Below are 9610 nucleotides of genomic sequence, written 5' to 3'. Positions count from 1 at the left end.
AATAGTAATATGAAGGGACAAAAATAAAGAAACGATGGGACCCAAATAGAAAACAGAGGACAAATATGGTTGATCTGTCAAAATTTGTAACGGGTTTAAAAAAAAAAAAAAAAATTGTAACGGGTTATTGGCTGGTAAAGTGTAAACGCAGTTTAATGGAGTAGTAAAACCATGTTCTAAAACGTGTCCGCGTTGAACGTTTACGCGGCGAATAAATGTAAATCGGTTCTTCACCGTGGCGTCTTTTACCAAATCGCTCAAAAACTAGGTTTTTTAAATTTAAAAGTTTTAAATCATAGATTAGGTTGAAGATCTGTTTTAGTAAGGTAAAGATACTGAGAAATCGAGTTAAAACAGCCTAAAATCGTGAAGAAAAAAGATAAAAGCGGAAGGCAGGGTTTCAGATCGACAAAACTGGAGAAGAAGATGAGGATATTTAAGTCATTTCGCCTTCATTAAAGTACAAAAAAAATTTAAAAACAAAACGCATACACAGATATTCGAATCCGCGACCAGAAAGACATTTAAGAACACAGAAACCACCAGACTACGACGCACTTTTGGTTTCACTACACAGATAATAATGATATATAATAAAACCATGTTAAACTAATCCCCGAATAATCCCCGATCACTCTCCGATTATCTTTCAACTCGCTAGGCCCGAACCGTCAGTGATTCACCGTGGGATAGCGTTAGAGCTGTAAACAAGCAACGTAATAAACAAAGTGTCGGTCGTGTCGAACCTCGAGCAGCCTGTTCTAAGCCTTAACTAGTCTTCTCATTCATCACTTCTTTGTCTATATAAGACCATGATTATCGGTAAAACTCCAAATGGGTCCTTAAAATTTTTTTTTTATTTAAAAAAAAAAAATATTAAAAAAATAAACCAATCGCGGGCCACCACATGTCGGTGGAGCCCGCAAACATTGCAAAAACTCTCCAAAGACCGATCCTTATTTGGTGATTTTAGGGACTGATTTTTAAAATTTTTGTAGGACTCACGCATCAGTGGGACCCACATATTGTCAAAAACCTCTTTTAGAAACCTGAGATATTTATGCTCTAAGACCACCCGCAATGTGGGATATTAACAGAATCCTTAGCATTAATCCTTAAGCTAAAGGGATTAAAAAAATATTAAAAAATCTGGCAAGCTAAGAAAGAGTCCTTAATTAACGGGATTAAGGACCAAGTCCTTAATCTGCTGGCAATACGGGATTGGTTCGGGTTTAGGGTTGTGCTTCGTAAGGGGGGAGAAAAATCTATCATTATCGCGACCACCCGAATAAAAAACACCCGAGGTGATAGAGAGGCGATAAGAGAGGCGATTTGCGATCGTCTTTGTTGAAGGTAAATCCGAGCTTTTTATTCATTTTTTTCCTTCTCGAGTTGATGCATGTTGATTTCATCAGTTTTAAGGGTTCGATTGTGGGGTTTAAATACATTTAGGGTTTCAAATCAAATTGGGGATTTAAATCGAATTAGGGTTTTTGTCTGGGTTTGCTATTTTCTTCTTTTCGATTCGCTTGTTTATTGTTATCGCCGCGATTAAAAATTCGAGATTGAGTTCAAAATCGATTAAGGGTTTTCGTCTGGATTTGATAATTTTTTTTTTTGAATGAAATTCATCTGAGTTTGATTATTTGGGATTTAGAATCGCTTATATGTTTGTAATGGTTACAATCCAGTGAATCTAAAAAAAAAATTCTTCTTGCAGGTTCTGAAATGGAGGAAGAACAGCGAGATATGAAAGCACACAAAGCATACTACGACATGCTTGATTTCGTTGCAAATGCGCAACAGGGGATTCCCAAACTGTGCCCATGTGGATCAATCACGAAGGAATTCGTAGATGAAGAGGATACATATGACTACCTCCCCGGGAAAATATACTTCATCTGCAAATACTACCAGGTGTGAAGTGTTCTTGACATATATTTAATTTATATGCGATTATCGATCTTGTTCTTCCATATTTATTTGCTAGTTGGTCTTGACTCATTAGAAACTCCTTTGTTTAGTAGCCAATGTCCTGAAGAGTCTAGTGTCAAAGAAAGGAGAAAGTGGTCTGTCAAGGAGGATATAATCCTCATTGGTGTTTGGCTCAACACCAGCAAAGATTCAATAGTGAGTAATGAACAAAAAGGTGGTGCCTTCTGGAAGAAGATTGTAGAGTACTACAACTCCAGTCCTCTCCTGGTTGGGACAGTGCCAAGAGAACTAAGGCAATGTAAGCAACGATGGGCTAGGATCAATGATTTGGTTTGTAAGTTTGCTGGTTGCTACGACATGGCACTGAGGGAGCAGAGAAGCAGGTAAAATGACAACGATGTGATGAAGGCTGCCTTGGATATCTTCTACAGTGACCAGAACATGAAGTTCAACTTGGAACATGCGTAGAGGAAGCTTAGGCATGATGTAAAATGGTGCTCCACCTATTTGGAGAAGGACAAGGATAAGCGCAAACCAGTGGATTCTCCTGTGCCAGAGCCAAAAGAGAGACCAATAGGGGTTAAGGCTGCTAAGGCTGCGGGCAAGAGGAAGAAAACTGGTAAAGAAGAAGAATTGGCAAACCTAGAAGGACTGTTGGAGATGAAAAAGCAAATCTCAAAGCAAAGTTTGCTAGAAAGTGTGCTTGCAAAGCCCGAGCCACTCTCTGAGATGGAATTAGCTCTCAAAATGAAACTTTTGTCTGAAATGTTGTCATGATTGATGGTTTGTTAGCTTTAGTGATGTTTGCATTAGAAGTTTGCAACTATTTTTTACTTTACTTACTCATCTCATATTCTCTGTTTCAGGTGAAGTTTGCTTGCAAAGCCCGAACCACTCTCTGAGATGGAACAAGGAAGAGACACAAGAAAGACAAAAGATGGTGTCTCTTCCTTGTTCAGTCACGGGTAGTTTGTTTATTGTAGCTTGTATTTCCATGTGAACCAAGTCACGGGTTCTTTGTTTCTGTGTTGCTTTTGTATTTCCATGTGCACCAAGGCACGGGTTGTCTGTTTCTTTGTTACTTTGTATTTCCAATTGCCTTTATAAGTCAGTTTGTAGTGTCGGCTATGAGCCATTTCCTTTGCTCTTTTTGTACTCAGAACATGTGACGCTATTTTTCAATCTTGTTATGAAATTTCTTTCCTCTTCTTCCACAGTTTGTAGTTGATCTATTCTACAATCTCTCAACATATCACGACATTTCTTTCCTCTTCTTTCACCGTTTGAAAAGGGTCAAGACTCAACCACATATCAACATTTCTTTTTCAAGGAAGGATTGCCAAATATAACAGATGAAGTCGATCGAAGATTAAATGCGGCTTTGGATGAGGCTATCGATGAATATTTTGAAGATACTTACAACAACATCGTGGAGAACCGAACAAAGAAACAGAGCAAACGTGCATATGTCGAACGAAACCGCGAAGAGGACCATAACCGTCTATGGAATGACTACTTCTGTGAAGAACCGACACTTCTGACTCATTTATTCAGACGACGTTTCCGCATGAACAAAGCAGTATTCATGCGTATTGTCGATCGCACCTCAGAAAATGTTCCATTCTTTCAACAAAGAAGAGATGCTGTCGGAAGGTTAGGTATATCTCCACTATAAAAGTGTACGGCAGCTCTTCATATGCTTGCTTATGGCTGTGCGGCTGACGCTGTTGACGAATATCTCCGACTTGGTGAAAGCACAACACTTTCGTGTTTAAGCAATTTCACAGAAGGCGTAATACAGTTATTTGGAGATGAGTATCTACGAAGACCAAATCCAGAGGATCTTCAACGACTACTCGATATTGGAGAGATACGCGGCTTTCCTGGGATGATAGGAAGCATCGACTGTATGCATTGGGAGTGGAAAAATTGCCCAACCGCTTGGAAAGGACAGTACACACGTGGATCAGGAAAGCCGACAATTGTCTTGGAGGCTGTAGCTTCACAAGATCTTTGGATATGACACGCTTTTTTTGGTCCTCCAGGTACCTTAAACGATATTAACGTCTTCGATCGGTCGCCTGTTTTTGATGACATTTTACAAGGTCGAGCTCCAAGAGTACATTACGTGGTCAACGGACACCAGTATGATTTGGCGTACTACCTCACGGACGGCATATATCCAAAATGGTCAACATTTATCCAATCTATCTCACTCCCTCAAGTTCCTAAAACCGAGTTATTTGCTAAAGTTCAAGAAGCAACCCGAAAAGATGTGGAGCGTGCTTTTGGAGTATTGCAAGCTCGATTTGCAATAGTCAAAAACCCGGCTATTTTGTGGGACAAGAGACAAATAGGGATGGTTATGCGAACATGTATCATACTGCACAATATGATAGTAGAAAATGAACGCAATGGATACACTCAGTATGATACATCTGAGTTTGAAGAAGGAGACTCGAGTAGAAGTTCAGAGGTGGATATGTCATATTCTACCGACATGCCTTCAAATCTCGGTAATATGCTAGGCGTACGGAGTCATGTTCGTGTAGGCGTATACATAAACAATTGAAATATGATTCGATTGAGAATATTTGGAACAAGTTTGGTAATAATGAAGATGTTTAATTATTTTATGTTTACATTTAATCATTCAATAAATGAAAATTTTAAATTTAATTTTAAATTTAAATGTTTTACAAATTTAATAATTTTTAATTTTTAAGATTTAATTCAAAAAAAAAAAAATTCTAAGAACTCTATAATGGATAATACCATTGAACATACAATTATGATTAATAAGATTAGAGTCCTTAACTATTAAAAAAAACATTATTCTATTGCTAAGGACTCTAATGGTGGGTAACACTATTGGAGTTGCTCTAATGAACTAATCTGGTTAGTATGCAATCATAAACAAAGCAAATGTAGTAGTAACTTTATTTTCTCCATTCTAGATAATGAAACAGCCGCATACAAGAATTCTAAGTGAGTTGATAAAATAACTTTTTTAAAGTAATAAAAAGCAAAAAACGTATGAAAGAAGCAAAATCTGGGTGAATCCAGAGCGCTTCTTTAATAAGATTGTGTGTTATGTAACGTGTACAAAAGCATAAGAATGAGTAGAGAAGAAACGTGTGCTGAGTCAGTGACGCTAAACACTAGGAACACTAGTAGCTGCCACAAACATCCATTTAAGTTCACTTATATGGGTCCCATTCATCATCTATCATCACTATCTTGATCATTCATGCATGCATCATCGTAATGAATATGATGACGATGATGATCATCTTTTGTTATTGATTATAAGTTTTGACTTTGTTAGTTACGAGATTAAACCGGCCTAGATAAGGACTATCGACATTAACGTTCACGGACGTTGAGACTGCATCACAATTCACAACCGTTGTGCCGCAACCAAAATAAACCCGTCCATTTTGCCACATATGAAATATTATTTGATTTTTCAGAATGCAAATCACTGGTGTGAGGAGAGTAAAAGCAGATGCTGCTATCCTCACATTCAGCGTTTTTACTGTCTATCTTTTTATTATTTTAAAATACAACTGATTTGTTTACTTTAGTCTTTGTAATCTTTTTCTTTTTATGAATATATTCAAACCTACAAAAGCGAAATTAAAGCTAAAACCAAATGGACAATATGATCTAAAACTATAGTGGGTGGGACACAATTCCAATTCCATTACTCATTATGTTTGCTCAGTTTGGCAAAATGAAATAAAGTACTTCTTGGACGAGTTTTATCGATTTCAAGATCGAGTTAATATAAAATATACAGATAAACAATTTATTAATAGTTTTTCAAAATAAAGAGTTTATTGATTCACAAGTGTCAATATCACTGATCGCAGCTAGACTTGAAGGGGTTTGGTATCTAGTATCTACCAAACTTGTTCTTCGCAATTGCGCATATTCTATATAAGAATAACAAATATCATGAGTCACTTTGTATATAAAAAATACTCATTTCGTTTATTATTTTGTCTGAAACATCTAGACAGCATATATTATGAACACTAGGCTCTCGTTAAGAAAGTAAGAACCTAGACAAAACTTGCAATATAAAATATTCGTTTGATTTTATATTATGATTCTATAAGTTACTTAAGAACTATCACAAATTAAAAAGAAAAGGAAAACCCTAATATAACTTAGGATTTGATCCGTTGGAGTTTAGAAGAAGGATTGTAAGAACCCTTGAACCATTAAGAAAACCCCCCTCATTTCCATGTATAATCACAGACCAGACGGATACACAAACTATGGCAACTTTTGATGTTGTTTTGTTTTTTCGTTTGCTCACATAATGTTGCAGCTTGATGTATTCTCATCATTGAAGTAATGAGAATACTGATCACCACCATGAGGCGGATATTGGTATGGATACGGATACGGGTACAGATGTTGTTGGTACGGTTCAGGTGGCAAGTAGTTGACAGCGGGAGGTGGTCGAGCGTACATCATCGGCTGGAACCGTTCGTTGCCCATGGCTCGTTGCTGGTTCATAACTGCCGCCAAGTACTGTTGTTGTTGTTGCTGTTGCAAGTAGGGATTTCCAGGCACTGAGTCTTGGCCACCACCGTTGCTTCCATGGCCTTGGAAATACCCTGGCGGGGCTCCTACGGATGGGCCGCCGCCACCTCCTGGACCCATTGCGGGTAATCCTTGAACCGCCTGCATATTATTATTACCCATTGGACCAGGACCACCACCACCCATTGATGGTAGATTACCAACTGGACCACCCATTGCCCCACCCATTGGCATACTCATGGTCGGAGGTCCACCTCCATTGCCGCCTCCCATTGGCCGGAAACCTGGTGGGAGTCCTCCACTCATGGGTCCTCCTCCGCCGCCAACTCCACCGCCAGCACCACCCTTTTTGCCTCCGTTGGGACCACCGATCATCTGGCCTCCGCCACCACCTTTATTACCGTTAGGACCACCACCACCTCCCCCATTTTTTCCATCAAACTGTCCACCACCACCGCCGCCGCTTTTGCCACCGTTCTTTCCTCCGTTTTGATTTGGATTCCCCACATTACCCCCACCACCTCCACCGGGACCTCCCTTCTTACCACCATTACCTTCACCGCCGCTAGGCATTTGAACAGGAAAAGGACCACCACCGGGGCCTCCTTTACCCACAATCTTACCACCGGCGGGTCCAGGACCACCGCCGTTTTTGTGAGCGTTTAACATGTGTTGAGCGTTAGGCATCATCATGTTAGGCATCATGTTATTAGGCATCATCATGTTACCACCAGGTCCACCCATCATAGGCTTCACCTTGTTAGGAGGAGGAGGGTGATCGTCAAACTCATCATCCTCCAAATCATCATCATCAAACTCGTCGTCTTCATCAAACTCATCATCATCGAATTCATCATCACTGAGGTCGTCATCCTCATCTTCAGGAACGTCAAACTTCACAGCCTTCTGATTAGGATTCTTGTTCACAGGAACAGAGCCAGGGCCTGGACCCTTCATCTGAGGAGGAAGCTTCAGATCTTGAAACCCTTTCATCTGCTGAAGCTGTTGAAGCTGCTGCAGTTGCTGTGGATTCAGCTGCTGCATCTGTTGTGGAGTTAACTGTGGAAGACCCATCTTCATCGGCGGCCCACCACCACCCATCTTCATTGGCGGCGCACCACCACCTCCTCCACCACCCATTTTCATTGGCGGTCCACCACCACCCATTTTCATTGGCGGTCCACCACCACCCATCTTCATTGGCGGCCCACCACCACCCATTTTCATTGGCGGTCCACCACCTCCTCCATCACCACCCATCTTCGGTGGCTGTCCACCACCGCCTCCCTTCTGGCCTTTGTTATTGTTTCCACCGCCATTACCGCCACCGCTTTTGCCGCCGTGGTCAATCTGCATGCCTTTGAACTGATTGGCCAAGTTGGGTTGGTTCTGAACGGTGTTATTTCCCTTTGGAGCTCCCCAGATTTCGGCATGTTTACCAGATTTCAAGAGCTTCTTGATAAGAACAGAAGGGTCTACATTTCCAGATACCGTAACTTTCCCTTGCTCTGCGTCTATCTTTGTCGTGAAAACACCTGTTCCAGGAACCAAAAACAACTTAGCCTAGAGTTGAGTCAAATCTGAATTAAAATGAAAATATTTTAGAAAGTCAAATGTAGACGTGAAAATTTATTTTTATTTTTCTTGTTACTATACCTTCAATTTTCTGCAAGATTTTCTTCACTTTTTGCTTGCAACCATCACAGTGAATGTTCACTTTTAGAACACAAGTCTACACAAGAAAACACCACAACAGAGAAAAAAACAGAGTGAACTCTCATATTACTGTAAGAATAATAAAATCTAAACAGAAGAAAAAAAGTGGTGAGCACACCTGTATCTTCATAAACTCTTCTTTACTCATTTTTATTCCTCCAATTGATTAAACTTTTATCTTACTAGATCTGCAACAACTACTCTGGTTCTTGAAAGTTTGATCTGCACAATTAAAAACCAAGAAAATGTTACTTTCAGTAATATATTCAAACGACAGAAGCAAATATAACAGTTAACACAAATATGTTATACATTATCTGAGAAAACAGCAACAATAGCTCGAGAGAAATAACTTTTTATTAGATATTTTTCATGGAAGGCATATATGCAGAGAGAAAATTTAGAAACAGAGAAGGCAAAAGCAGAGACGTACTTGAATGAAGCAAAGAAGAAGAAGAAAGAAAGTTTCAGGCTTTACAGTAAGTTTGGTGAACATTAACTTCTCTACTTCATCTGTTTCAGAATGAAAGGGAGGGAGAGAGAGAGAGGGATGAGGCGGAGCTGATACTTCGATATCTTTTTTAAGATGTGCTTTAATTTATTGGGAAAAATGGAGTGAGTGCAAGTACTCTTATTTTGGGCTAATATGTATAAAATATTTTTTAATATTTTTATTACCATAAATTTTATTTAATGATTAGATGTGAAAAGTAATTGACAAAGTAGATTAGGAGTATGTGTCAAAAAAAAAAAGAAACTACATTAGGAGTACAAGTATTAATAGTCACCGGTTTTAATGTTCTAAATTCCATATCAGTATATATATAATTCTATCTTTTTTTAGCAACATATATAATTCTATCTTTTAACATACAAATAAGTTGGAATTTCGAAATAGTATAGATTTTTAATTCCATAAACGTATGATATATTTTGCTTTATTTTATCCAGCATTAGACTTTTCGGTTCAAAGTAATAATTTAACATTGAAATATAAATTAGTAAATTTCACTGTGAATTATATAAATTAACACATCAAAAGGAAACGTTAGAAATGGGGACTAAGATCACTTTGTGAATATTCATAAAATCCCCTATAGGGATATTTGTGAGTATAAAGTAGATAAAGTACTACATGTTATTAACAATGTGGATTGCTAGGAATCAAAGGCCAAGACCGAGGTCCATAGAGAGAAAGAGAGTCGGCAGCCCAAAGGGGAGAGAGAGAGTCGGCCGCCCCTTGTCTAGATAATGTTTCCATTTATCTTTGATGTCTATCTTTAGAAGATTTTCCTTTTCACTCTAGGATTATGATTTGAATACTTTCCTTTTATCTATCCTTTGTATCCCCTATATAAGGGAACACTTTGATTCAGAAATAATAAGATAGAGAACACGATTG

The 9610-nt window shown here is 38.7% G+C and overlaps 3 protein-coding genes across 5 annotated transcripts; 2 read left to right on the top strand and 1 right to left on the bottom strand.

Annotated features, from left to right (window-relative positions):
* The first annotated feature begins 1728 nt into the window (after positions 1 to 1728).
* LOC106435001 (glutathione S-transferase T3-like) lies at positions 1729 to 2712 on the top strand. Its single transcript, XM_048747749.1, has 3 exons — positions 1729 to 1919; positions 2028 to 2265; positions 2404 to 2712. The coding sequence occupies exons 1-3, from the start codon at positions 1729 to 1731 to the stop codon at positions 2710 to 2712; spliced, it is 738 nt and encodes a 245-aa protein (XP_048603706.1).
* Positions 2713 to 3631: 919 nt separating this feature from the next.
* Positions 3632 to 4507, top strand: LOC125581769. Its single transcript, XM_048747747.1, has 3 exons — positions 3632 to 3842; positions 3981 to 4217; positions 4338 to 4507. Exons 1-3 carry the CDS (start codon positions 3632 to 3634, stop codon positions 4505 to 4507), a joined length of 618 nt encoding a protein of 205 aa, XP_048603704.1.
* A 1512-nt stretch (positions 4508 to 6019) lies between these two features.
* LOC106434997 (heavy metal-associated isoprenylated plant protein 33) lies at positions 6020 to 8835 on the bottom strand. 3 transcript variants are annotated; one of them, XM_013875857.3, is made up of 4 exons: positions 8642 to 8835; positions 8327 to 8430; positions 8149 to 8224; positions 6020 to 8027 (listed from the first exon to the last, which is right to left on the bottom strand). In XM_013875857.3, the coding sequence occupies exons 2-4, from the start codon at positions 8354 to 8356 to the stop codon at positions 6259 to 6261; spliced, it is 1875 nt and encodes a 624-aa protein (XP_013731311.2). In that variant the 5' UTR covers positions 8357 to 8430; positions 8642 to 8835; the 3' UTR covers positions 6020 to 6258. The 3 variants fall into 3 exon arrangements, with proteins under 3 accessions (XP_013731311.2, XP_022551552.2, XP_048602415.1); XM_022695831.2 differs by having other exon boundaries at positions 8687 to 8833; XM_048746458.1 differs by having other exon boundaries at positions 8327 to 8438; positions 8469 to 8813.
* Positions 8836 to 9610: the final 775 nt, after the last annotated feature.

Source organism: Brassica napus, chromosome C2 (assembly GCF_020379485.1).
Source record: "Brassica napus cultivar Da-Ae chromosome C2, Da-Ae, whole genome shotgun sequence".
In the NCBI taxonomy this organism is placed as follows: domain Eukaryota; kingdom Viridiplantae; phylum Streptophyta; class Magnoliopsida; order Brassicales; family Brassicaceae; genus Brassica; species Brassica napus.
This window is presented reverse-complemented; position numbering and strand designations above follow the sequence as displayed.

What these genes read in the sequence shown, in the direction of transcription:
- LOC125581769 (XM_048747747.1), top strand. Translation starts at nt 3,632, where the DNA reads ATGCTTGCTTATGGCTGTGCGGCTGACGCTGTTGACGAATATCTCCGA. An exon ending in GATGATAGGAAGCATCGACT is followed by an intron (nt 3,843 to 3,980) that starts GTATGCATTGGG and finishes TTGGTCCTCCAG; the next exon opens with GTACCTTAAACGATATTAAC. An exon ending in AACCCGAAAAGATGTGGAGC is followed by an intron (nt 4,218 to 4,337) that starts GTGCTTTTGGAG and finishes ATATGATAGTAG; the next exon opens with AAAATGAACGCAATGGATAC.
- LOC106434997 (XM_013875857.3), bottom strand. Translation starts at nt 8,356, where the DNA reads ATGAGTAAAGAAGAGTTTATGAAGATACAG. An exon ending in AAGAGTTTATGAAGATACAG is followed by an intron (nt 8,225 to 8,326) that starts GTGTGCTCACCA and finishes TTTCTTGTGTAG; the next exon opens with ACTTGTGTTCTAAAAGTGAA. An exon ending in AATCTTGCAGAAAATTGAAG is followed by an intron (nt 8,028 to 8,148) that starts GTATAGTAACAA and finishes TTCCTGGAACAG; the next exon opens with GTGTTTTCACGACAAAGATA.
- LOC106435001 (XM_048747749.1), top strand. Translation starts at nt 1,729, where the DNA reads ATGGAGGAAGAACAGCGAGATATGAAAGCACACAAAGCATACTACGAC. An exon ending in ATCTGCAAATACTACCAGGT is followed by an intron (nt 1,920 to 2,027) that starts GTGAAGTGTTCT and finishes TTTGTTTAGTAG; the next exon opens with CCAATGTCCTGAAGAGTCTA. An exon ending in GGGCTAGGATCAATGATTTG is followed by an intron (nt 2,266 to 2,403) that starts GTTTGTAAGTTT and finishes GAACATGCGTAG; the next exon opens with AGGAAGCTTAGGCATGATGT.